This window comes from Peromyscus leucopus, chromosome 2 (genome assembly GCF_004664715.2).
Source record: "Peromyscus leucopus breed LL Stock chromosome 2, UCI_PerLeu_2.1, whole genome shotgun sequence".
NCBI classification, from domain to species: Eukaryota; Metazoa; Chordata; class Mammalia; order Rodentia; family Cricetidae; genus Peromyscus; species Peromyscus leucopus.
Window position 1 is genome coordinate 104,092,984 of NC_051064.1, and position 27,370 is coordinate 104,120,353.

A 27,370-nucleotide genomic window follows, 5' to 3' on the forward strand; every position below is an offset into this window, starting at 1 on the left:
TGGGGCCTTTACAGGTGCTGGCAAGCATCCCGCCACTGAGCTCTGTTCCCTACCAGCTATGAGTTCATAAGTGTGAAACTCTATCATTGTGATTCACCGGTTACTTTCTGAGGGCAATATTAATGTCCCGAACTTTAACTGGTAAACAAAATACAGTGTGACTGGAGGTTTGATTTTTAACAATGAATGTTGAATGTTAGGTGTTCTTCGGGGGCGTAGTGTGCTTCCATCTAATAATGTTACTGGGTTCTGTGAACACACACTGTGTGTAGCCTGGTCTTTAGTTGGACAAATGAGGAAAACGTGTTTAGTTTTTCTGAGTATTAGTTTCACATCTGTGAGATCAGAACTCTGCTCTTTTATGGGTGTATGATATATAAATGTGAGCATTTCTTTTAGATGATAAGCTGCAGCGTGGATGATGGTAAAACTGCTGTTTACACGTGTATTCCAGTGCAGATCGTTTATCTTGAGAGCTGGGGTACAGCTTGGTGTGGAGCATTTGCCCAGCTTGTGCAAGGACATGGGTTTGATCCCAGCATTTCCCCCCAGAGAGTACAGGAGAGCCTTCACGTTTATTGCTGAATTAAAAACACCCTGCATAAAAACCTCAAAATCAAAGCCAGCTAAAGCTCCCCAGATGCCGAGGAACTCCAGTTCTCAGCACTCCGACTGCATTCCCCATCTAGAGGAAGCACTTATAATCTGTGTCCAGTCTGTGGAGTAGGGCACGATCATCCCTAGATTGTTCCGGTTCTTTGGGGCATGACATACTCCTTTGTTGTCCCTCCTGGGGGTCATGAGAGGACAGATGTGTCTTTGCATAAATAAAACGATAGTGGATGTAGCATGTGTTCCTTTAGGTGGAGATTTCAGTGCCGGCATGTGGCTTAAGGCCCTTCAACTAGATTACTTGGCTCACTTCTGTTGGTCTCACAGCCCCTCTCACTTCCTCTTTGGGACACCCCACATATGTAACTCTCAGTTGAGTGTCTTATCTCCCCAATTGCAACGTGAGCTCAGTGTTGAACAACAGTGCTCTTCCAACACCTAATCTGTAACCAGACATCCTACTGAATAAGTAAGAAGGCCTCGATTGTCTCAGGGCAGGGGGTAGAGTGAGAGCCGGGATTCAGTGGCTTGGAGCTTCTGGGTGTTTGAATTTGGGTCTCATGAGTATTCTACCAGGAAGGACCCTGGAGATTGCTGTCTTTCAATTGTGAGCCGAGGGAGATATAGAAAGGAAGTGGAGGGCGGGGAAAGACAGGTGTGTAGACTGGGAAAGAGTGCTCGGACAGGTGTGCAGACTCGGGAAAGAGTGCTCGGACAGGTGTGCAGACTCGAGAAAGAGTGCTCGGACAGGTGTGCAGACTCGGGAAAGAGTGCTCGGACAGGTGTGCAGACTCGGGAAAGAGTGCTCGGACAGGTGTGCAGACTTGGGAAAGAGTGCTCGGACAGGTGTGCAGACTCGGGAAAGAGTGCTCGGACAGGTGTGCAGACCGGGAAAGAGTGCTCGGACAGGTGTGCAGACCCGGGAAAGAGTGCTCGGACAGGTGTGCAGACTCGGGCAAGAGTGCTCGGACAGGTGTGCAGACTCGGGAAAGAGTGCTCGGACAGGTGTGCAGACTCGGGAAAGAGTGCTCGGACAGGTGTGCAGACTCGGGCAAGAGTGCTCGGACAGGTGTGCAGACTCGGGCAAGAGTGCTCGGACAGGTGTGCAGACTCGGGAAAGAGTGCTCGGACAAGTGTGCAGACTCGGGAAAGAGTGCTCGGACAGGTGTGCAGACCCGGGAAAGAGTGCTCGGACAGGTGTGCAGACTCGGGAAAGAGTGCTCGGACAGGTGTGCAGACCTGGGCAGGAGTGCCCAGACTAGTACATAGGGAACATAAAAGGATGGTCGGCAACTTCAAGTCCCCAGAGTGCAGCATAAACTCACAATTTTAGGGCTAATATAAACCATACCTCGTACTTAACAAGCTGTTGTGTGTTTTAGGGAATAAGAGAGTTAAGTGATGTTCTCTGGCAGCCTGGCTGGGTTGGGGAGGCCTGGAACTGTAATGGGTATGTCTGAGGGAGTATCTCATTGGTTTAACTGAGGTAGCACGTGGCATGGCTGGGGGTCCTGGACTGTGTAAAAAGGAGAAAGTGAGCTGGGCACCGGCTTTTGTTACTCTCTGCTTCCTGACTGGATGCTGTGTAACCAGCTGCCCCAGGTCCCCGCCACCAGGACATCCCTGCCATGGTGTTCTCTACCCCTAAACTGTGAGCCATAATAAAACTTCCTTTCCTTAGGGTGCATGCTGGCTAGTTTTATGTCAACTCAATACAACTATAGTCATCTGAGAGGAGAGAACCTCTACTGAGAAAATGCCTCCATAAGATTGGGCTGTAGGCAAGCCTGTAGGGCATTTTCTTAATTAGTGATTGGGGGTGGGCCCAGCCTATAAGGCAGGTGGTCCTGGGTTCTATAAAAAAGCACACTGAGCAAGCCATGATGAGCAAGCCAGTAAACAGCACCCCTCCATGGCCTCTGCATCAGCTCCTGCCTTCAGGTTCTTGCCCTGTTTGAGTTCCTGTCCTGACTTCCTTTGATAATGGATTACAGTATAGAAGTGTAATCCAGATAAGCCCTTTCCTCATGGATTTTCATGGTCATGGTGTTTCATCACAGCAGTAGCAACCCTAACTCAAACAAATACCAGGATAGTAGGGTATTGCTGTGACAGACTGCCTACATTGTTTTGGGGGGGATTGTGGAAGGACTTTGGAACTTTGGAGCCATTGAGTGTTCAAAGCTTGGCAAGCTGTTCTGTGGGACCTTGAAAGATAAGAATGTTGAAAGCAATGCAAATGACGGAGGCCTGGCTCGTGAAGTTCCAGAGGGAAGTTTAAATTACTTAAAGACTGTCAGGGCCATTGCCTATTTGCTGTCTAAAAGCTGGCGCTAAAGAATCAGTGGTGATGAACAAGAGACCAGCACCACTGAAGTGAAATTGTTTTACTGGGACAATTGATGCTGTCAGCTGGGGCTGAGGAATTAGCGGCGATGGATGAGAGATCAGCATCATTGAGGTGACATCTTCTGGGATGTGTTTTCTGAGAGCACACACAACTTGTTTTCCAGAGGCAACCAAGGTTGTCCCTAGAGCTGGCAACCAAACTTGATAGTGTAAGAGTCACCACCCAGGTGGTACTGGTTCTGAAGGCATGATAAAGGGGTCATGAAGAGCAGCAGAGGCTTGGTACTGTGAGAGACCAGGAGAGGCCTTTGGTGAAAGTGCAGCCTCAGTAGCAGTTGAAGGCCCAGGACTGAAGGGGTCATGCAGAGAAACTGAAGCTTGACCGTGAAGAGACCCCAGGAGAGGCTAGTGGTGAAAAGTGCAGCCCAGTTGCAGCAAGAAGCCCAGAGTTTTGGAGATGCTGGTACCATGGGATGACCGTCAAGAACAGCAAAGGTGAAATAGAGCCTGCCCAACCTTAGAACACAAGGTGTGTGCCACGGAGGGCAGAGCCACGGAGGGCAGAGCCGCGGAGGGCAGAGCCAGAGAAGTGACCTAAGCCCCTTGGAGGAGCCAAAAAGATCATGAGTGAATCCCAGATACTGGACACTGAGTTATTTTACACTGTTGGAATTTGATTTTGCTTTGTTCAGGTTGTGACCATGCCCTGGTTCTTCCCTCTTGAAGTAAGATAGCACTTAATTTATTTTTGATTTTACAGGAGGCCCTAGTTGGGAGACTTTAAACTTTTAAAAAGAGACTTTGGTTTATAGAGACCTTGAATTTTAAAAGAGACTGGATATTTAAGAAACAACTTTTAAAGTCTGAGTTTGTAAGGCTATGGGGCTTTTTAAGTTCATAAAATGTTTTATACTGTGATGTCTTTTTTTTTTTTTTGGTCTGTTTTGTTTTTGTTTTTGGAGACATGGTTTCTCTGTGTAGCCCTGGAATTTGCTCTGTAGATCAGGCTGGCCTCAAATGCCTGCCTCTGCCTCCCGAGTGCTGGGATTAAGGGAGTGTGCCCTCACTACCCAGCTGTACCGTGATGGCTTTATTAATGTGTGATCTTGTGGCTTAACAGTGATATGTTTGTGTGTCAAGTTGAGACCAAGTCAGTAGTGCTGGCTAGTTTTGTGTCAACTTGACATGAACTAGAGTCATCTGAGAGGAGACAACCTCAATTAAGAAAATGCCTCCATTAGATCAGGCTGTAGGCAAGCCTGTAGAACATTTTCTTAATGATTGATGGGGAAAGGCCCACCCCATTGTAGATGGGGTCATCCCTGGGCTGGTGGTTCTGGCTTCTATAAGAAAGCAGATTGTGCAAGCCAATAAGCAATTCCATGACCTCTGTCAGCTCCTACCTCCAGGTTCCTGCCCTGTTGGAGTTCCTGCCCTGACTACCTTCCGTGGTCATGGCGTTTCATCACAGCAATAGTAACTCTAAGACAGGTGTGCTTGTCCGGCCATTGTGTCAACAGCAAGAAAAGTAACTAGTAAAAACCAAAACAATTCAAGCTTTTTAGAAAATGGTTTTGGAAACCAAGAGTTAACTCTCGAAAGGGCTGGTTTTACTCTCCTGTTGGAAGAATTAGCTCTTGTGCTGTCCTTGGCATTTGGAGAGCTCGTGCAATGAAAAACGTGCTGCTTTAAATGTTAGCATTGCTCTGAGTGGTCAGGTGCTTGCACTCTGAGAGCTACTTGGGCACTAGGACCAACTCGGGGAGGACAGAATTACCCATGCTGGGAGCTTCTCCCTTTCTTACCCCTGTCGAGCTCTGAACCACATGCTTCTGTGTTCTGTTTGAATCTGGATGAATCAAGCGCTCGCAGGACTGCCCCGCTGTGCTCCTTGAGAAGACGAGGCGTTTCTAGAGAGCAGCTCCCTTGTGATTGTGGATTGTTTGTGGTATTTAAATTGGAGGCTTTCAAGATTTCTTGCAAAAGTTCTTAGAAATATTTATATTTGTCAGTGGTAACAGATAAATTGAGATAACTAAAAGTAATTTTAACAAATACGGACTTTGAGAGCTCATTTAGAAGTTCTAGCAGGGGAGCTGAGCTGCTCGGATACCCTTGACCCGAGGCCAGCCCTCCTCTATTAGGGGAAGGTCATCCTCTTGGACCGAGTGTGCAGCTTCAGGAGGAACACACATGGAGCAGTGAGGAGGAAGGGAACACCCTCCTAGCCAGCCACATCAGCCCTGGCCATCAATGAGGTGACAGATGTCGCAGCCAGATCACCCTCAGACTCTAATTGTAACAAATATGAGCCCTTATATTGCATTGACTTGCAATTCCATGTGTCGCCTTTGTTTCTTTGTGTTTTAGGTAAGCTCTCCCTGTCTCAACTCTGTAGCCCAGGATTGCCCTGAATGTATGGTCCTCCTGTCTCTCACATGTGCTGAGATTCTAGGCATGTGTCACCAGCCAGGCTGTGTCATGTTTATTTCAGTGTTTGATGCTGAAATAGCTTAGGTAGCTTTTAAAATTGTTTTACTGGGATTGCATGTTAAAATATTGGTCCAAGATCAGAATCATGTTATCTTTTCATTTGATTTTATTTATCAAAGTCGTATATGAAATTATATACTCTCATGTGTGTCTTGGAATATTACTTAACTGTGTAATTACATTTGTTTATGCTGTGTGTTACATTTGTTTATGCTGCATTTATTTAACAATGTAAGGATGTGTGCTTAATTATGTAAAGATGTGTTGCATTTGTTTTACCTTGCCTGCCCAAGACACCTGATTGGTCTGATAAAGAGCTGAATGGCCAATAGCTAGGCAGAGAAAGGATAGGCATGGCTGTCAGGTAGAGAGAAAAAGTAGGAGAAATCTAGGCTTGAGAAAGAAAGAGGGAGAAAGAGAGGGACATGACTGGGGCAAGAAGCCAGGCAGCCGCCAGCCAGACATGAGACGCAGTGTAAGTAAGACATACAGAAGGAAAGAAAAGTGAAAAGCCCCAAGGCAAAAGATAAAGAGAAACAGGTTCATTTGAGTTAAAAGAGATCGCCAGAAATGAGCCTAAGCTGGGCTGAGCATTTATAACTAATAAGAAGTCCCCATGTCATGATTTGGGAGTTGGTTGGTGGCCCAAAAGAAGCAGCCTGCTACACATGGGTTCTTTGAAGCTAACCAGCCTGATGTTTCATTATTATCTCTTTCTTAAAATGACACGGGTGTGTGTGTGTGTGTGTGTGTGTGTGTGTGTGTGTGTGTGTACACGTGTGTGTGTGTACAGATGCACGCGTGGTCAGAGGACAGCTGTGGCAGTTGTTCTGGTCCACCACTGGGGTCCTGGGGATGAGCTCACTCCAGGCTCAGCATTGCATTGGATGCTGTGAAAGGGATGTGGGGAAAGCTGGTTTCTGTCAGGCATTTTGGCATCTTTTACTGTACTTTCAGTTTTTCAAGTCCTTCCTGTGAAAATCTTTTAGCTCTTTCTGGGGAAGAGGTCTTGTAACCTCATTTTAATTTCAGTTGAAGGTTTTTATAAAGGCTTCATAAAACTTTACATGGTTGTTGAGGGGTTAGAAAATACCCCAAACAAAATCCCTCAGAGTGTAGTGGATCTAACAGTGTAATTCCTAATAGAATCACTGAATTTTTTATTTGAACAACTGGCCATGAAATTAGTTTAGTTGAGGCACAGCATTTTAAAAAAGTAACTTTTTTTAAACACAGTAAATTGGAGTTGGGAAAATCAGGGGTAGAGAGATGGCTCAGCGGTTAAGAACATTTTCCAAGCAATTGTGAGACCTGAGTTTGAATCCCTGCACCTGTATCACCAGCCCGGCGTGTGCTCACAAGCTCCCATACCCATACCTGAAGCTCTGACCAGGCTTGCTGAAATTAAAAAAAAAAAAAAAAAAAAAGCTCTGGGTTGAGGAACTAGACTCCACCGCAAAGAGATGAGGTGGAGAGTGGCAGAGGACACTGACGCCCTCCTCTGGCCTCCATGTGCACTCACAGGCCTGCCTACCTATACATCTGCACATATACGTGTGCACCCCCCCCCCCACACACACACACGAAAAGCAGTTTCCAAACAACAAAATCAAGAGTGCATTGAGGTCAGATTCAGTGGTGCCCTGGGGAGACAGGGCCAGAGGCAGCTTGGTCTATATAGTGAGATCTGGGTCAGCAAGAGCTAGTGAGACTCTATCTTAAAGAGGGGGCATTCCATGTAATAGAGGTGTATTTAGTGATCATTTTGCTTCAGGAAAAGATCTGTATTTTTGCATATACTGAGACTTAGGCATAAAATAGATTTATTATTGTGGGTGACAGCAGGAAAAAAAATGAAAACACTGACCTAAAACTTTTTTTGTCCCCTGTGTTATCTTGCAGCTTTTGTTACCTTACTGAATGGGGAGCAAGCGCAGAGTGCGATTCAGAGGTTTCATCGGTTTTCTTTCCGAGGCAGAGAGTTAATAGTGCAGCTGCAGCCCACAGATGCTCTGTTGTGCATCACCAACCTGCCCGTCTCCTTCACGTTAGAAGAGTTTGAAGAACTCGTCCGTGCCTATGGGAACATCGAGAGGTGTTTTTTGGTCTACAGTGAAGTCACTGGCCACTCCAAAGGCTATGGGTTTGTGGAGTACATGAAGAAGGACTTCGCTGCCAAGGCTAGACTGGAGCTATTGGGCAGGCAGATGGGAGCGTCGGCACTCTTTGCACAGTGGATGGATGTTAATCTCTTGGCCTCAGAGCTCATCCATTCTAAGTGCCTTTGTATAGATAAACTGCCCAGTGACTACAGGGATTCAGAAGAGCTCTTGCAACTCTTCTCTGGGATCCACAAACCGGTGTTTTGCCAGGTATGTATGGCTAAGAGCTCATTTGAGATACTTTAAAATAGCTGCATGCATCACTAATTGGTGTCTGTCTGTCTGCCTGTTTGCAAATATCACAGTGGCGATTTTGATTCTGCTTGAGTCTACAATGAGGGTTCTAAGGGGATTTTAAGTCATTCCCTTCTGTTGGTGGGCCAAACTCTGTTGCTTTGGTTCCTTGTATCATAGCAAAGCCATTGCTCACTACTCACCCCCCCTCCCTTTCCGCCCAGTTGTCCAGACATTTCTCCATTAACCCATTTATCCCTTCAACTCAATGTTCACCCCTTTCTCTGGGCCAGCGCCAAGCTGCATCAGAAATGAAGAGAGGAGAACACAGTGTCTTGGCGCTTGACGGTTTTGTAGATGGGTGTCAAGTGCCATGAAGAGAGACTTATGGAGGAGAGAAAACTTGGACAAAGTGTAAGGCAAGCGTCCACGTCTGTCTAAATGGGTGTCTGGTGGCTGAGACATGTCGAGAAGATCCTGGCCGTGCTGAGGAGCGTTTCCAAGCACCTGACTGTAGCGCACACATCCCGATAACCGCACAGAGCAAGGCACTGTGTGGCTCCTCCCCTGGCAGCTTTCTGACAGCAGCCGGCCAGTTCCTTCTCTGTTCCTTCATTGCCTCTTTTAGGCCCCTTCCCTTCACTTCCATGTTTCCCGATGGCTTAAGCTCTCTTCCTTCCTCCTCCCCCTTTTTTCTCTCACCCACCATTTTCCAAATTCATATACTGCAATGAAATTTTTGGAGTTAGGCTGTGTACAGTGTGTTTAAATGGACAGATAAAGTTGTATTTGTTAAGTCTAGCAGGATGCTGTGAGGTATGCACACGCGGTGAGGAGCCTAAAGCCAGCCGACTGGCCGTGCATCACCCCACAGAGTTACCATCTTCTGTGGTGAGAACACTCAGTGTCCACTGTCAGAATTTTCCAGGAATGTGATGTATTGTTAATTGTGATGGAGCATATTTTATAATCGATCTCCTGAACTTAAGTTCTAACTCGAATTTCATGCCTTGTAGCCAACGTCTCTGTTGGTGACTCCATTCTCCACTGGTGACCGCCAGTCTGCTCTCCTTTCTACAAGATTGGCCCTTTTAAGATTCTGCATGGGAGTGAGTTATGCAGCCATGTGCATATTTTAGATGCGTGGCACAATCTTGCTTTTTCTTATATCGTTGCTCCTTCTGTCCCAGCAGAGCATTAAAGAAACCATCTAAGACTTGTATAAAATTAGAATATTTTGTGACAAACGTTTGACCCAGTCTTTGCTCGGTTATTGCAGTGGATTGGCTTAGTGATGTCTTGTTGAATACCGACAGTTACATAGTGGTGTCATCCTGTGTCTGTCTTTAGTTCTCTGTTGTATATCGGGTGTGGGCTCATATGGGTCCATGGAAAAAAGACCCAGAGGCACTCTAAGGATGAAATTTTTAGCCTTTCCTGCTTTGGGAGCATCAGTCTCTCTCAGACTGACTCCTGTGGCTTACCAAAGGGCTTTTTCATTGTTATCCATTTTACACCTTTAGCAGGTTAATTTCCATATCCCAAAACCTCTTATCTAAGCTCCTCAAAGGGACAGTGCCAAATGCAAATTCCCAGGTAAGGAATACTATGGTTTTGGGGAGTTGTCCCCCAACCAAGTTTTGCATAGGCTTTGAACCTCTGGGAAACTCCCAGATAAGACTTCCAACAGAAGGTGTGGGAGACAAAAGGTAGCAGTCACAGAAGGCAGATCAAAGCCAGGTGCTAACACTCTGGAATCAAAGCAGCTGCAGAAATCTGCAGGGACTCCCCCAGAAGTTCTCTGGAGCTTATCCGAGGCCTCTGGAGCGAATGTGGGGGACGAAGCCATGTATCACACAGAAGATCTGAACTGTGAACCCAAGAGTCAGCAGGAACCTTCCAGATCACCTTGTCTTGCTGTACAGTGGTGGAATCTGTTTGCTATGTCCTGTTGAGTGACCCTAGCTTCTGCTAAAATGCTTCAGAATAACAGAAACTTCTTTAAGTAGTTCTGGTATTGAACTGAATGTCCCACTCCAACTCTGTTGACCTGGTTTTAATGAGATTTGTTTTGGAAACCTTCAGATGATAACACTTTAGGTAAGAGTGAGTGCTGGGCAGCAGTAGCACACACCCCTTTAATCCCAGCACTCAGGAGGCAGAGGCAGGTGGGTCCTGGGTTCGAGGACAGCGTGGTCTACAGAACAAGTTCTAGGACAGCCAAGGCTATTACATAGAGAAACGCTTTCTCAAAAAACCAAACAAAACAACCCCAAAACATAAAACCCTCCACTGAAGCAAGGCCAGCAGTAGTAGTTTTAAAGCTTCAGAAATGTATTTAAGGCAGCATCTGCCTTGCTCCTTATCTGTGGGTCTGTCACGGTCAGGCTCTTGTCTGTGGCACATCAGCAGAAAACGGACGGGAGACGCTCTGACAGCTCTGGTCCGAAGGTCTGGTTTGAATTACAGGAGGAACTGAGCTCCAAGAGGACTATTTGGAAGAGGTGGCTATTTTTCCTTTGCCTTCCACATTTGGAAAAAGCTTTATGAAGAAAAAAAAAAAAAAAAACAACCACAATTTAGGACAGTTTAAAGGAGTAAAGATCTTGAAGAGGGAAATATGGAAAATTGGCCTGAGTATAACAAGAAAGTAAAAGTTAAACCTTTAAAATAAGAAAAAAATAATAGTATGAAGGACTAAATCAGAAAACATTTACTTAGAATATTAGCATGCGATATAAAACCCACATGATGGGGTTGTGTGTCTGTGACTTCTCGAAGATGCCAGCTTGTTTTGGTCACATCTGTCGCCTTGGAGTGTAAGCGTATTTATTGAGATCATTCAGGTGTGTTTTGAGTCCAGGAGCTGTGTGGTGATGATTTCCTTCTCCCCTCCGCTCTCCGTGGAAGTCTATAGAGCCAGGACTTGATTGTCGCCCTGTACATGCCTGCCAAATGGGCAGGAAAAATAAACCCACGGGCTGCAGCTCCTTAGCCCCCCCTCGGGAGTGAAAACTGTGTGCCGCAGGTGCTGGAGAATCAAGCTCGGCGTGCATTTTATAAACAAGATTTATCTGGGTATCCTCGACCCGATTCCTGGGATTTGCTCAGTGTGTTTGTGGCCCCTCCCACCCATCTTCTGATAACACCATTTTACATGGATAGGTAGTCAAATAATCAGTGTTTCACCATCCATGAATCTGGTGACCTGTTTTAATATAATTATTTAATTGTATTTTCCTATTAATTACTAATTGTGTATATGTTTTTTTTTCTAATGAGTAGGAGACTGGTGACTGTTAAATTAGAGAAGGAAAAAGTTGGGTTGAAATTCCTGTCTTCAGGAAACCGCTGTGTCTAAGCAAGTTGGAGAAGAAATGTAATATTGTCATCAGTACAGGCTGAGGGCCTGGCTGTTGGATTTGGAAATGATTAATGCAAACAGACGTTCATAAATCAATTTCGGAGTCTCTTTGTAACGTGCTGTGTGGTATCAGCTTGCACAGGATGAAGGAGGTCACGGAGGTGGCTTTGCAGTGGTTGAATATAGCACTGCCGAGCATGCCGAAGAGGTGCAGCAGGTGGCGGATGGCATCACCGTCAAGGGGAGCCAAGTCCAGCTATCCTTCTGCGCCCCCGGAGCCCCGGGGCGAAGCACCCTTGCTGCCCTCATAGCGGCCCAGCGCGTGGTGAGTGCCTTGCTGTCGAGACGATCGAATGCTATCTTAACCTTCCAAGTCTGTCTGCAGTTAGTGGTCATTGCCTGGGCTAGCGTTGCGTCCCTTACACTGAACGTTCATGTTTTTTAAATAAGAAGTATATTTCTTAAAAAGCTGGCCGAATGGTGTCTGTAAAACTAAGACAGGAGTTAGAGAGAGAGAGAGATAGCAATAGAATTTATGAAAATGTATTCCTGAGTAATTTGTGTGTGTGTGGTGCATGTGTGTGTGTGTGTGTGTGTGTGTGTGTGTGTATGTATGTATGTAAGTTCAAGGCTGATGTCAGGTTTCTCTTGATTATTCTCCACTTTATTGAGGAAAGGGTTCTCACTGAATCCAGAGCACACCCATTTCAGCTAGCCTGGCTAGCCAGCTTGTCCTGGGACTCCAAGTGCTGGGATTACTGGCCATCACATCTGCCCAGCTTTTTCATGTGTTCTGGGGACCCAAACTTCAGTCTTCCCCCCAAAAGCGCTTTCTCTCTCACGCCACCTCTCCAGCCTCTGTCTGGAGTAACTTTTGAAGGAATTTCATTGGTTCAGCAAGCATTTGAGTTACTGTGTGCTATAAGTTTTGAGTGCCATGCTTCTCTTTTCCAGAAGTTGTCATAATATAGGCCTCCACAGTGTGTGGTGCCCACAGTCTGTGCGGAGGGAGATGTCTATCTCTTTTCTGAACACTCCCCTCTTTCCTGTGACTTTCTCGAGTCTGAGGGTCCCTTAGGTGTGGCCTATACCTTCACACTTGTCACCTCAGCACAGCACATATTTTGATGGTTTAGTGAAGGAAGGGATACTCTTTTGAAAGAATTGGAACAAACTTCGTGATGAAGATGACATTTGACTGTGACATTAAGAAATGGATGGGGTACTGACATGTGTTGATGGGGGTGGAGGAAAGGATTGCCAAATAAATACAGATTTTGCGTGAGACATACTCCTATTAAAATTATTCGTTATCTGAACTCCACATTTCGCTGAACATCCTGTGCTCTTCATGAAGTCTGGTGACCCCAAGGAGGCCGGCTGAGTAGTCAGTGTAGGCTGAGCAGTAGTCTGAGCTGGATTAACTGTTTGGGGAGGGGTAAGTATTCAGGTCGAACCGCCTGTGTAGAGAGGTGCGCCCGAGTGGTGGATTGGTGCTGAAGAGTATGGTATAGACATAGACTTAGATGGAGTTTAGCACCAGAGAACTCATGGATAAATAAAAGAGGGAGTGACAGGTGACAGTCAGGCCATGGGAAAGTCAGCCCACGGTAGCTTAGAGATGAGCAGAGAGAGAACAGCAGAGGAGAAGGGGGGTGGGAGTGGGAGGCAGCTGTTAGTCCTCTTGCTTTATCCACACCCCCCGTTACTCTGAGTTGACCTCGGACCCTGGATCCTTTCTTTCTGTTTCCAGAGTTAGCATCCTTGGGTTCTTACTCTCCAAAGCTACTCCCTGAGCCACCCCTTCACCGTCACTTTGCTTCCCGCTGCCTAGCTCGTGTCTGCGCTCAGTTGGAATTGCTGAGTTGACAGTTCCGAACCAGTCCAGTCACTGACGACTCAAGCCAGGACGCTGTGTCGTCTCGGATGTGAAACGGACAGCTGGGTGCCTTGGGGCCCCTGCAGAGGAGTTGCATATGATTTTGCTGACCCCCACAAGTCTTCAACTTGGCCCTCATCTGTTGTTTCCTGCTTTTTCTCCTGCAGCTGTTTAAAAGCTGTACGTGGGGAGGGTGGGGGTGGTGGTGGTGGCGCCTTTTAATCCCAGCACTCGGGAGGCAGAGGCAGATGAGATCTCTGTGAGCTTGAGGCCAGCCTGGCCTACAGAGTGAGTTCGTTCCAGGGCAGCCAAGGCTACACAGAGAGACCCTGTCTCAAAAAAACAAAAAACAACAAATAAACAGGAAAAAAACCCAACCTGTACTTGTGTTTTGTGCAAGTCTTTGTCATCTCTGTCAGATGGTCACGGTTCCAGTCGTCCATGTTCCCCTCACTGCCTGCTCCCTCCCTTCTCACTTACTTAACCCCCAAGATGTACGTGGTCAGAGATTTGAAGACTCTCCCTTCCCTGTTCACAGGAAGGAGCATGCCTCTTCTTGGCCATGTTGGGCTCCTGACAGTGGCCCCAGCGGGGGCTCTTGATCATTCCGTTTTCTACCTGGCTTTACTTGTTTCACAAATACCTTGTCTTTTTCATAAGCAAACCCGTAGATGGCTGCCTTCACAACTACTGTTTCTGTAACAGGGTCCATTGTCACCAATTCCTAACCATCTCCTCTCAACGTAATGCAAGATAGTGTCCATCTCCTCCTTCAAGCAAGTTGCTCTCATGGAGGGATTTCCCTGTGTGTATACGTGTTCATATGTGTCCATGTGTGAGCATGCGTGTGGAGGTCAAAGGTTGGCAGCAGGCATCTTCCTCAATCCTCAGTCACTTTCCGTCTTATTTTTTGAGACAGGCTCTCACTGACCCTGGACCTTGCCCACTGAGCTAGAATGCTTGGCCAGCAAGCCCTGTGGTCCTCCGCCTTCCTCCTTCCCAGCACTGGGGTTACAAGTGTATGCCTTTGTGCCTAGCCGTTCTTGGTCTTCATATTTACATGACAAGCACTTGACTGCCCAAACCATCTTGCCAGCCCCAACAGGGGTTTCTTAATATTCAGCTCTGTTAAGTACTCTCTAGCGTTTGGTTGTGAGATCTCTGCAACATGTAAACTTTCTTGTATCATGACCTGGCACACCGTTCTTTCTTCTTGTCCTCTCTCGCCCTGAGGGTTGGCATCAGTGGGTTCTGTACTCAGTTTTCTCACTTTTTTTCTTCCTCTCATAGACTCCAGTTACTACTTATTAATGATAAATTTCATGCATATGTTGGTGAATCAGTAAATTTCTATTTCCAGTGATTGAAAAGAATTGAGACAATGACCTACCGCCATGTTAAATCAATAGCTGAGTTCCAGCATTTCTAAGGAAAGTTGCTTTTCTCTTACACTCGCTTTTCAATGTTCTGTAATAACAAGATGGGGCATAAAACAAACCGTGAACCACAGACCCAGCTAGTCCTGACTGACCTCCTTCAGCAATACCCCAAATACTGCTGTCGCTTCTCACCTGTGAGAGCAGAGTAATGCTCTCCATGGTCATTTGTCTTTTCCTTCTAATCCCTGGGGCACAAGCATGATCCCTGTCCCCTTAGGCTGGATCACGCCACTCTCCCTTCTGTACGGAACGCATGTCTCAGTGTGACCTCTGAGACCTTCATGAGCAGGTAGCAGGAACAGTGAGAAGAAAGCTTCAGTTTTTTTACTCTTAAAAGTAAGTTGTTGCTGGAGAGATGGCTCAGAGGTTAGGAGCACCAACTGCTCTTCCAGAGGTCCTGAGTTCAATTCCCAGCACCCACATGGTGACTCACAACCATCTGTAATGAGATCTGGCACCCTCTCCTGTATACATAATAAATAAAATAAATCTTAAAAAAAAAAAAAAAAAAAAGCCGGGCGGTGGTGGCGCACGCCTTTAATCCCAGCACTCAGGAGGCAGAGGCAAGCGGATCTCTGTGAGTTCAAGGCCAGCCTGGGCTACCAAGTGAGTCCCAGGAAAGGTGCAAAGCTACACAGAGAAACCCTGTCCCGAAAAACCAAAAAAAAAAAAAAAAAAAAGTAAGTTGTTACGGATCGTGTTTTCTTGGTGCATCTCTTTCACCATGTTTCTGAAATCAGAATGAAAAAAAAAACAAGCAGGCACCAAAAAAATTTAAAGTATTTCTGTAACAATTGAGATAAACGTGTGACTTATACTCGAGCTGTCTGATACAGTGTCTTATTTTGCTTAGGTGACCAAAAGCAAACTTGGGGAGGGAAAGGTTTCTCTGGCTTCCTGCTACCGTCCGTTGCTGAGGGAAATCAGGGCGGGAACTCGAGGCAGGAACCTGGAGGCAGGAACTGAAGTAGAAGGCATGAATAGTGCTGCTTCCTGGCTTGCCCTCCATGGCTTGCTCAGCCCACACTCTTACACACATGGGAGGACCACCTGCCCAGGAGGCTGGGCCCTCCCAGATAAATCACTAATTAAGAAGATGCCCTGCAGACTTGCCCACAGGCTTGTAAGATGGAGGTGTCTTCTTAATTGAGGTTCCTCTTCTTAGAAGACTCCAGATTGTATCGAGCCGACAGAACAGCACACAGATGGGAAATCACACTGATAGATTTGTTTTATGGAAGCCATCCTTTTAATTAACATTTTTAATGTAAAAAGATTAATTGGTTTCATTGTGACATTTTCTTACATGTGTCATTGTGTTTTGCTCATCTTCCACATCTGTTCATGTCCCCCCATCGTGGGTCCCCCACATAGTCCTCTGCTTTCCTTTCATTGATTCATGTGGGTTTAAATCTAGATTCTCCATATGGAAGAAGAATGCCGTGTTTTTCTTCCTTTTCTCTTCTCTCCCTTCCTCCGCCCCCTTCAGTGCCTCCTCCCATGGTCCCCTTCTCTGCTCATTTCACATTTTTGCTATAACCCTAGTTGGTCACAGCCTTTTCCTAGAGGCACTATTTAATTTGACTTAGTAATAATTTTATTTGACACACCTCTGGGGATGTCCTCAGAAGTGGCAGGCACTTAATTTTTTAAAACACGATCACTACTTAGTTTTGGAATTAAGGCGACACTGACCTCACCATCATTGTATGGTTTCAGCATCTTCTCACGCCCCTTCTCTTTCAAGATCACCTTGTGTAATGTAAGGCTGTCTGCTCTTCTTTGTGAAGCCAGGTGGACCACTCCCTGGACCTCTTCCAGAGGGGCCATTGATTACCTCTGAGCTCCATCTGCGGGTGTTTTTGTTTGTTCCTCTTCTTCCAGAGATGGAGGTTTGTCCCCCCATCTGTTTCCAGCATTTGAGACGTACAGAGTTATAAGCGCTTAGCATTTGAAGATGTTACACTTTCCTCTTTTTCTGGATAACTTGCATTTTCTGTTCTGTCTTCCTCAGCCTTAGGAAAGAATATTTTTATTTTGTCCTTTCAAGGTACCAGCTCCCCCCCCCACTGTTTCTAAATTTTCCTCTTTTGCTTATGTCTGCCTTTATCTTTATAATTTTCCTATTTCTGCCTTTTTGTTGATAGTGGGGTGGTAAGATTATTTTTTCCTATCCTTATTGATGTCAATGCTTAACTCTTATTTTCTGGATTTTTTTGCTTGTTTGTGTTTTGTGCTGGGAACCGAACTCAGGGTCTTATTTATGATAGATAGGTACTCTGCCACTGAGTTAACGTCCCAAGCCTCTAGTTTTGTTTGTTTTTGTTTTTCTCTTTATGGTAAGTACATTTATAGGCTGGTATGATAGTGTAGTAAGCCCAGCATTAGGAAGGGTAAAGCAGGAGTTGCCTTGAGTGCAGGGCCACCCTGCGCTACATAGTGAATTCCAGACAAGCCAGAGCTGTATAATAAGACAGTCTGAAAAACATAATGAATAAATAATAAAGATAAGTGCGTTTACAGGTTTCCTTCCAACAAATACTTATATGTCACAAAGCTTGAGGTGTGGATGTTTCAATTTTTTGTGATTTCTTTTTTTATTAAAAAGATTATTTTACTTTATACATATGAAGGTTTTGCTCTCATGTATGTATGTGGCCTGTGAGCATGCCTGGTCCCCACACAGGCCAGAAGAGGGAGTCAGATTCCCTGGAACTGGAGTTTCAGACAGGTGTGAGCTGCCGTCTGGGTGAGAATCAAACCCAGGTCCTCTGGGAGGGCAGCCAGTGCTCTTAACCACTGAGCCATCTCTCCAGCCCCGTATTGGTTTGCTCTTTTTGGTTTGCGTACAAAGACACTATTTAATTGTGTATCTATCATATTCTTATCTGCCCCCATGAGCCATCTTCCTTTATATTGGCTCTGCTTCCTTATGCAAATAGTTATTATTCTGGGCTCTGTGTGTGTGTGTCTGTCTGTCTGTCTGTATGTGTCTCCGTGTGTGTGTCTGTGTGTCTGTATGTGTCTCCGTGTCTCCATGTGTGTATACATATCCCATCACCCTCTCTTGTTCCCTTTCCCATTCTCTTTAGAACTTCCTCCCTCTTGTAATTCCCTTTGACCTTCATGTCATGTATATGTTTAATGTGTACATACATATTTCAGTTGCAATTCAGAGCGAGAGGAAATGTGTGATATTTATCTGAATTATTTCATTTAGCAAAGTCAGCTCCAGTTTTGTTTTCCTAAAAATGTCATGATTTCATTCTTTATAACTTAGTGACATTGCATTGTGTGTCTGAACCACATTCTCCTTGTCCATCTGTCTGTTAGGTATCTAGGTTTGTGTCATAGCTTAGCTATTGTGACTAGAAGAGCCAGCATGGATGTGCAGATATCTCTGTGGTGTGTTGACTTGGAGCCCTTCAGGCATACACCCAGGAGTGGTAGAGCTGGGGCGTACGCTGCTTCTATTTTTAGGGTTTTGAGGAGCCTCTGTATATACAGATGTCCAGTGTGGCTTCCTCAGTTCACCCCGCCCCCCAGCAGTGACTAAGAACAGGTTCTCTTCTCATACATCCTCACCAGCAGTGGCAAAAGTCTCAAATCATTTTTAATTTACATGATGGCCAAAGATACTGAGCACTTAAAGAAATTCATTGGCAGTTTTTTATTGTTTCCTTTGATTAAGTGTCTATTCAAATCAGTTAGCCCATTTACCGATTGGATAGTTTGAGTGTTTGAAGGGGTGTGTGTGTGAAGTTTTTGTAGTTCTTTATAGATTGTAGATATCACTTGTTTAGTGGGGTGTTTAAAACATCTCCCTGTTCTGTAGAATGTCACATTATGCTACTGGTTATTTCCTTAGTCATGCAGAAGCTTTTTAACTCACTTGTCTGTTCTGAGAGTTCTTCCCTGTAATTCCTTTCCGGAAACTTCTTCCCTCTGCCTATACTGTATCGTTTCTCTTTTCCCCTAACGGTTCCCAAGTTTCAGGTCTCACATTAAGGCTCCAAATCCATTTTGAGTTGGTTTTTGTGCTGAATGAGAGATAAAGACGTCACTTTATTCTATTGCATGTGGATATCCAGTTTTCCTAGCACCATTGGCTGTTTCTCCATCCCTTGGTTTTGGTATCAGGATAATGCTGACTTCATAGGAGAGTTTGGCAGTCTTCTTTCTCATTCTATTTGATGGAACAGTTTGAGGAGCACCTGTGTTAGCTGGCTTAGTGACTTCAGCGGTCATTCAATCCAGTCCTGAGCTTTTCTGTTAGGAAACTTTATATTACTACTGTTTCATTACTTGCTGTTTTATTATCTGTCTCTGTTGCTTATGTTCTATTATATCCTCCTGACAGGTAGTAGATGTCTAGGGATTTATACATTTTCTTATATTTACCAGGTTTTTAAATATAAAATTTAAAAATATTCTAAAGCATTGGTGGTACACACCTTTAATCCCAGCTCTCAGGAGGCAGAGGTGGGTGAATCTCTGAGTTCCAGGCCAGCTACACAGAACAAATTCCAGGATAGCCAGGGTAGACAGAAAAACTCTGTCTCGAAAAACAAAAGAAAAAAAAATTCCTTAGTGATCCTCTGTATTACGGAAATTGGGTTCATTGTAATCTCCAAATATTTACCTTTAATTTTGTTAATTGGGCCTTTTCCCTCTCATTTTCTTAGTTTAGTTTGGTGTTTGTCAATCATACTTACTTTTTCAAAGACTCTACTCTTTGCTATCTGTTGTTCCTGTAGCCTCTAATCAGTGAAATCCATTCATTCATTTCTGGTCATTATTCCTTGGGATCTACTGCTTTGGGGTTTACCTTGTTCTATTTTTTTTTTTTTTTCTAAGACCTTGAGGTACATAATCCCATCATCTGACTGAGGCACAGAATCCCATCTAATGGATCCACTATTTTCCAGTGTAAAGATTTCTAGCTGTAAATGTTTCTAGCTGTAACCCAATGATTCTGGGAAGTTATGTTCTTATTTTCATTTTTTCTAGAAACTTCTAAATTTCTTTCCTGTTTTTTTTGGTCATTGACCAGGCTCTGTTCATTCAAGGTGTCCAGGCTCCAAGGATTGGTGTAGCATCTGTGTCACCTCTCACTGTTGATTTCTAGCTTTATTTTACTACAATATGAAATCCAAGAAATTATTTCAATTCATTTGTATTTGGTAAAAATGGCTTTGTGGCCCAGAATGTGGTCCGTCTTAGAGAACACTTTTCAGGGACTGCTGAGAAGAAAGCCTCTTTAGCTGTTAAATTGACTATTCTCTAGATCTGCTAAACCCATTTGGTCTGTGGTATAGTTTAACTCCAGGGTTTCTCCCTTGGCTTTTCAGTTAGAATGACCTACCTAAAGATAAGAGGGGGGTTCTGAAATCCCACGCTGTTATTGCATCAGGTCCTATCTGATCTTTTATGAAACTGGAAGCTTCAGTGTAGGATGCATATGTATTTGCAATTATCTGGATGAATTGTTGTTTTTATTAGTGTGTAGTGGCTGTCGTTATCTATTCCTATTTTGGTTTTCAGTCATTTAATCAGGCATCACAATAACTCTGCTGGCTCATCTTCCACTTCATTTCTTCAGCTTTTGACTCAGTCTGTTGGTGTCTTTGCCAGGGAGGTGTGTTTCTTGGTGACATCAGATAGTTAGATCTTGTTTTGCATCAGTCAGCTAAGCCACATTGTCTTTATGATGAGTTGAGGCTATTTACATCCAAGGTTATTGTTGGGAGATGTAATTCTGTTGGTTGGATTGTTCTTTTCTTTCTCCTGTGAAAGTACAATTTGCTAGTTGGCTTGTGCTGGGCATGAGGCATCTCTTCCTAACTCCGTTCGTCTCTCTCGTGAAACTCATCCTCTCCTGAGCTCTCACGATTGTGACTTTCTTCCTCTTCTGTGTGTAGAAGTCCTTTAAAGACCCTCTGCAGGGCTAGCTGGATGGCCACAGACCACCTTAGTTTGTGCTTGGGTTGGATTGTCCTTATTTCTCTGTCGGTTTTTACAAGATGCCGTTGCTGGTTGCTGGTTGTTGCTGTCTTGGTTGACAGTTCTGTATGTTCAGGGCATGAAATAGATCATTCCACACTTCCCTGCCAGCTTCCTGCTCTCCCTGGCTGTCATCTGGGGCTGTCCCTCATCCAGGAACTGTGGTAGGCTGAGTTCAGGCTCCCTTATTTAGACTGTTCCCAGGCCCCCCAGTGTAGCTCAGTTTTAAGCAGTAGATCCACACTCAGGGTGGCGCTTGGCTGGGGGAACCGCCTGAGCTGGGGGAACTCCCCTTTGTTCTCGATTGAAAACTCACTGTCTCAGCATGACACGCAGCTTGGAATTTGAGGCTTGGGGGCATCATGGACCTGTCCGTGGGTAGGACTGCAGTATCTCTTCACTCGGCCTCCTGTGGGCTGAGGTTTCTGTTTTGCCTCTGCCCATCAGGAGCCACAGGGCTGAAGTTGTACTGAGCTTGGCTTTCTTGCTTTCTGTTTGGCTTTTTCCTGTTTCTCAGCACTCTTTGCTGCCCTGTCACCCCTGGACCTCGACACTCCTGTGTTCTCTTTCTCTTTAGAGCAGAGTCTATTTTTTCTTCTCTTGACATTTCTTCTCAGTGCTTACACTGTCAGCTTCTAGCCTGCTCTGTTTCTGCAGATTCTCAAAAGTTATTTTTCTATTGGGGGTTTATAATTGTTTGATGGTTGGAAAACTTAATCTGTGTTGCTGATCTGAAGGTAAGGCAACATTGTGAGCCTTGTGTCTTGTTGTGTGACCAGACACTCTGAGCATGCCATGTGTGTTGGAAGTGGCCTGTGTGCCATGCTTGAGGGTTATGAAGTCATGTGCACACACGAACACTCATGTATTGGAATGTAGTTTGGTCTTCTAACTGCTAGACATCCCCTCTTCATCTCGGCTTTTTTTCTTTATCTTTTTCCTCTGCTGGTGTCTCAGAGCAGAGGGTTTTCTCTATGACGGTCAGTTTTTCTATTTCTACTTGTTCTGCAGCTGCTGCTCCAGACTTACCTGTGCGTTCTTAGGTGGCTGTCTGTTGATAATCATTCTGATGTTTCATCAGTGTGTGTGTCTTTGAAAGGATTCCTTTCGGATGTTAGCTGGCTCCTTCAGCTTGCTTTGGTTTACATTTGCTATTCTTACCACCTTTCTGTGTGTGTGTGTGTGTGTGTGTGTGTGTGTGTGTGTGATGGGGAGGTGATGAGAGAGTGAGTGTAACACTACCAATTTAAAAAATTAATTATGAAAGTCCATGTCTTTTTATTGGTGCATTTTAAACACCTTTTAGTGTATGTATTGCTTTTTGTTCAGTTGGCATTTTGGCAATCTGTTCCCTTACAATTTCTTTTAACCAAATGTTTCACCTTTTTTTTTTTTTTCATATTTCTAACTGTTGGAAAAATGTGAACTTACCAGCTGTGCATCTTATCTTTGGATTAATTTGTTTTCTATTTTTTTGTTTTTTGTTTGTCTTATTTTTGAGACAGAGTCTCATTATATAGCTCTGGCTTTCCTGAAACTCGTTATGTAGACCAGGCTGGCCCCAGACTCAGAAATCTACCTGCCTCTGTCTCCTGATTGCTGGGATTAAAGGCATGTGTCACCACTGTCTGGCATTTCTCCCCCACTTTTAAACATTGTGTGTGTATAGGTGTTTGCCTGATGTCTGTACACCACATGCATGCAGTGCTTATGGAGGCCAGAAGAGGGCATCGGGTCCCCTGGAAATAGTTATTGTGAGTTAGAGTGAGCTGCCATGTGGGTGCTAAGGCTTGAACCCAGGTCCTCTGGAAGAGCAGCCAGTGCTCTTAACCGATAGTCGTCTCTCAGCCTCTTATCTTTTAAGAGTGAGCTCAGGCAGTGGGGGAGTAGGTACACACTTGTGCCACAGTGTGCAGAGGAGGTCAGAGGTCAACTGTTTCCAGTCTCTTCTCCTTCCACCTTGATTTGAGGCTGTGTATTCCAGGCTGGATGGCCTGTGCCATCTGGCCGATTCTGTCTCTACCTCCCCTCTTCTGGGCTTGCCTTACAGGCATGCATCTACATTCAGCTTTTTATGTGGGAGCTGGGGTTTGATCTCACATCTTCAGGGGTTTATGGCAAATGCTTTTACTGGGTGAGCCATCCTGGCAGGCTGCGGTTCCTACTGGAGGTGTGTGTGTGGTGTCCCTAACTCATCAGCACCCTTTCCTCTCTTAGTACCCGGTTTCCCGCTTAACCCATTCACTGCCATTCCGTTGGTTCCTTCTTACCCTACTTGCCGTGATAACTACATCCAGTTCTTCACTTTAGAGTTATCCTGTACATTAGCTGGGTCCTGGCCTGGCTGGTATAAAGCTATGATCATTCACTCCACGAGTCACACAGTGCTAGCTGGCATTTACCAGCCTGTGTTCTCTCTGCGTGTTTCCTTGCTGCAGAGTTTTGAATGAAGCGTTCCTGTGGTAAAAATCTTTTCAGAATGTGGGCAGTTAGGAACAGCTCTCTTCTTTCGCAGAGAGAAGCACGAGCCTGCCTGAATGTATACATCTGTCTGCAGAGGTTTTGCCTTGACGTGTTGGAAATAGGAATTCCTTGTCCCTAGTCTGGTGTTTCTAGAAGAGGCTGGTTGCAGTGGACTCCTCGCTCCTCGAGACGTGTTCTCACTGGAAGCTTTTGATAGCCTTGTTTTCTTTATTATTTTTTTTTCCGTTTTTTGCTTTGTGGTTATGAATTTTATGACAGCTCTGAGTGGGTGTGTGTTTTCTTCCGCAGCATGTTTGGGGATGCCAGGTGGTTGACTGTTCCTGAGCTTTTCAATTCCTCTTTAATAATGCACATTTCTCGGCTATTGTTTTCCAAAGGTGCCTCTCAGCTTTTATTCTCCTGCAGTGGCTCCAGTTGAGCAGGTTCTGTGTCCCTGTCACCATGCTGCCCCTGCTACCCTCACCTTGCTCTAACTAATTCAGCTTGCGTTTTCTGTTTCTTTAGCCCGGTCTTTTAGATGATAGGTTTGTTTTGAATCATGTTTGTCTTATGTTTAACCACCTATTAAAGCACAGGATACAGACCGAGGAATGCTCGAAGCCTTTGTAGAACAGGTGTGTCCACGCCAGTGTGTGGACTTGCTTTGGAGAGTTCGGGTCTCATCCACGTGAAGCACGTGGGCAATGCTGTTCACAGTGAGCAAGGGCTGATGTTCTCTTCACGTCCGTCTTCTCGCCAGCACTCCCCGTGGACCTCTATAACTGTCTTGGCTCATGTTACTAGCAAAAGACCCACCGCTCTCGAAGGCTACTTACCTTCTTTGGGACGGCTGTCGGGTTGCTGGTTCTTAGTTTCCTGTCTGTTACCTCTGCCTTCTCTGTCACGGGCTGTCCAGCCTGTTGCCTTTGTTTGTGTGGCTCTGGTCTCCAGATGATGAATTTTTGTTTTCTTTGAATACATAGTTTCGGGGGAGGGGTGTCAGTTTCTGTGTGCCGCTGTTGATAGGAGAGTGAAAGGCTTGCTGTACAGCTCAGTGGTAGAATGGGGTATCACTCGAAATCCCTGGGATCAGCCCCCCATACACACACGCGCGCACGCACACAACACACACACACACACACACATACACACATGCACACACACATAAGCATACACATACACACACATAAACATACACAAACACATACACACATGCACACACATATAAATATACACACACACATACATACATACATACACACACACACACACACACACACACACACACACACACACACATCTACCATAAGAATTTGATAGGGAAAGGGATGCTGGGAAGACTACAGGGAAAGCCTGGTCTTCGTTAGGATTTGGGGAAGACAGACAGGGAGAACTCTGGTCCACTGTCCTCCCAGCCTTCCCTACCACACTGGACATGGCCGCGGCCCTCTCTGTGTCTCGAACCCAGGCCGTGTTTTCTAGGCCTCCCTTTCCTCAGCTGTGGCATCTCCCTGTGGTTGTGGGTGCGAGGGGCTGAGGAGGAGATGGTCAGTGGCCAGTCTCCTGCCCTCCACAGCCTGCTTGTGTACCACCTGCTGCTAAATCTTTGTTTCTGCAGCATCCCAGGCCCCTGCTGCTCTTTCTCTGCACAGCCTTGGCTTCCAGGAGAGCCCCGCCCCCTGAAGGAGGGGGAGGAAGTCGCACAGTCCACCTGCCACAGCCTCCCCGAATTCTCTTGTGGACCTCTTTCTTGCTCTCTGCGCATGTCTGCCTGCACACCTCCTATCCTGACAGGGTTTCCTGCCAGCGCCATGTCTGTTTGAGTCCATATTTCTTCCCCTCCCAATTTTATAGGAACTGGTTTAGATAAGGGACCCATTTATCCATTGTCAATTCCCCCTTTTCTAGTGGTTCTATCTACCTACCTACTTATCTACCTACCCATCTACCTACCCACCTACCCCCATCTTCCTCCCTCCCTCGCTTCCCTCCCTCCCTCCCTCCCTCTCCTATCTATCTATCTATCTATCTATCTATCTATCTAGATGTAGATACATATATAGATACACATTGTTCCTATACTGAAATCCACATATATTGGGCTTTTTTGCATATATATGTGTGGTACTCATGTATGTATGTAAATGTGTTCACGTGTGTGAGGGTGCACATGCTCATGCATGTGGAGGCCTGAGGTTACTGTCAGATGTCATCCTTGATCACTCTCCATCTTACGTATTGAAGCATGGTCTCACACTTGAACTCGGAGCTCAGCCAGTCAGCTAGTCTGGCTAGCCAGATTGCTCTGGGAACCCTCTCTCTCTCTCCTTCCCTTGTGCTGAGATTTTAGGCAGGCTGCATGCCCACCTGGCTTTTATTATTACATTCATTCATTCATTGAAACACAGAGTCTGCTCGTATGCATGCCTTTGTGTATATTATAGAGGTCAGAGACACTTCTGGTGAGCAAGTTCTGGCTGCCATGTGGGTCTTAGGGAGCAAACTCGGGTTGTCAGCTTGGCTGCAAGCATCATTACTTGCTGAGCCATCTGTCTGGCTTTTTTCTCGCAGGTTTTGGGGGTTCTGAACTCTAGTCCCCCTCACACTTATATGGCAAGCACTTTTCCTACCGAGCATCTCCCCAACTGTCAGGATGCTTTTTAAAGCTAAACACTAATTCACATTTTTCGGTGGCCGTGCAGCTCGGTTCATCTTTGTTTCGAACTAGAGGATTAAGTGAAGTGAACTTTCAGAATAAGAAAATTGTGTTTGAAAGTCAGCCTGTGGATCAACAGTCTAATCAGGCTTCCTGCAGCTTGGGAGTACTGGCATGGGTCAGCAAGTTATCGCTTTGCTAGGCAGTTAGTATCTCCTTGCCATTGCTTGTGTTTTTTAATGAGACTTCGTCTGTTAAACTGCTAGTTCATGCGAAGCCAGTTGGTGTTAGATGTTAGATGAAGACCTGGCATCGGGTGTACAAAAGAACATGTAACATTGTCGTTGAGAGCCCCGGTAGAAACTACACAGTAAGTTCATGGTATAAAGCAAATCGTGTTTGTCAGAAAGTGAGTCTTCGGTTCCTTCCTAGGCAGGGGGAGCACCTCTGGGCTCTTGGCACCTTTTCCTACTTAAGCTTCTCGTGTTGTTTGTTTCTGTCCACGCTGAAGATGAACAGCAGTCAAAAGGGATTACTGCCAGAGCCAAATCCGGTACAGATTATGAAAAGTTTGAACAATCCTGCCATGTTACAAGTCCTTCTGCAGCCCCAGCTGTGCGGACGAGCAGTTAAGCCAGGTAAGCGTCACACATCCTGCTTGAGCACAGATGTCGGCATGAAGTTCCTCTGCCGCACTGTGTGCAGACGATAAGAAACGCATTACGGGTTACGGTGCACTTAATGCTGGTTTAAGAGAGTTAGCTCTTTGCTAAGAACTGATAACGATCATGAATTGGTTATCTGAGATGGTACTATGTCTTGGCTCTTTTGTAGGGACAGTCTACTTTTGTGCTTCCGTTTTCTGTATCATTAGTAAATGTTAAATATTAAACCTTCCGTTCAGCTCTTTGTGGTTGTGAACTGCTAAACCTGGTAATAATGGCACACCGCTCGGCTGTCGCCTGGATGAACCGAGACCGTGGAGCATTTCTTTGTAATCACTTTAGTGGGCTTATCTTGTGGAACATGCTGATTTGTTTCTTCTGTGTTCATCTTTCCTTGTAAAGAACAACGTAGTTTCCCTTTGAACCAGATGACAAAAGCATCTTCCTCTAATTATCCAGATCTGCATATTGTCGCTGCACTTTGACTATCAAGCTATTTGGTGGTGTTCTTCTGGTATTTCCTCTGAAACAAACAACTTTACATGCACAGGATTTCTGTGTTAGCATTAGGAGGAAATGCTGAAGTTTAGAATAAATATATTTAGCGTAAGTGCTCTCAGTGTGTTTATTCGAGTTCAGTACCAACTGGCCGGATGCCATCTCCCACACTAAGCCACGCACACCCACACATTAAGGGCATGGCCTCTGTGGCTGCCCCACTTAAGTCCTTGGCTACAAGTTAAAGGTTCTCTAGGCTACTTGAACTTCTGACCAACTAGCTATACAAATTTGGGAGTTGCTAGGACCCTTCAGTTGGGTAATCTTCTAGAATGTCTTATAGAATTCAGGAAAGCACCTTATTTATGATTATAATTTTCCTAGAAAGGACCTAGCAGGAATAGGCAAATGAAAGATACTTTGTTCGAGGGTTCCTCCGTGTACCCAGACCATGACAATCTCCAGCATGTCACTGGTGTGGGTCTTTGTAAAAAATTTTGTTGTTGACAATTTCATATGTATATATAAGGTATTCTGATCGCTCTTTGCTTCC

The 27,370-nt window shown here is 45.3% G+C and overlaps 1 protein-coding gene across 1 annotated transcript in view; it reads left to right on the forward strand.

Moving 5' to 3' along the window:
- Raver2 (ribonucleoprotein, PTB binding 2) overlaps positions 1–27,370 on the forward strand; it is a 77,569-nt gene that overhangs the window by 24,725 nt on the left and 25,474 nt on the right. Inside the window, exons 3-5 of the mRNA XM_028870243.1 lie at positions 7,357–7,826; positions 11,348–11,539; positions 26,166–26,292. Of these exons, the coding sequence (XP_028726076.1) occupies positions 7,357–7,826; positions 11,348–11,539; positions 26,166–26,292 (789 nt within the window). The remainder of the gene's footprint in view (positions 1–7,356; positions 7,827–11,347; positions 11,540–26,165; positions 26,293–27,370) is intronic.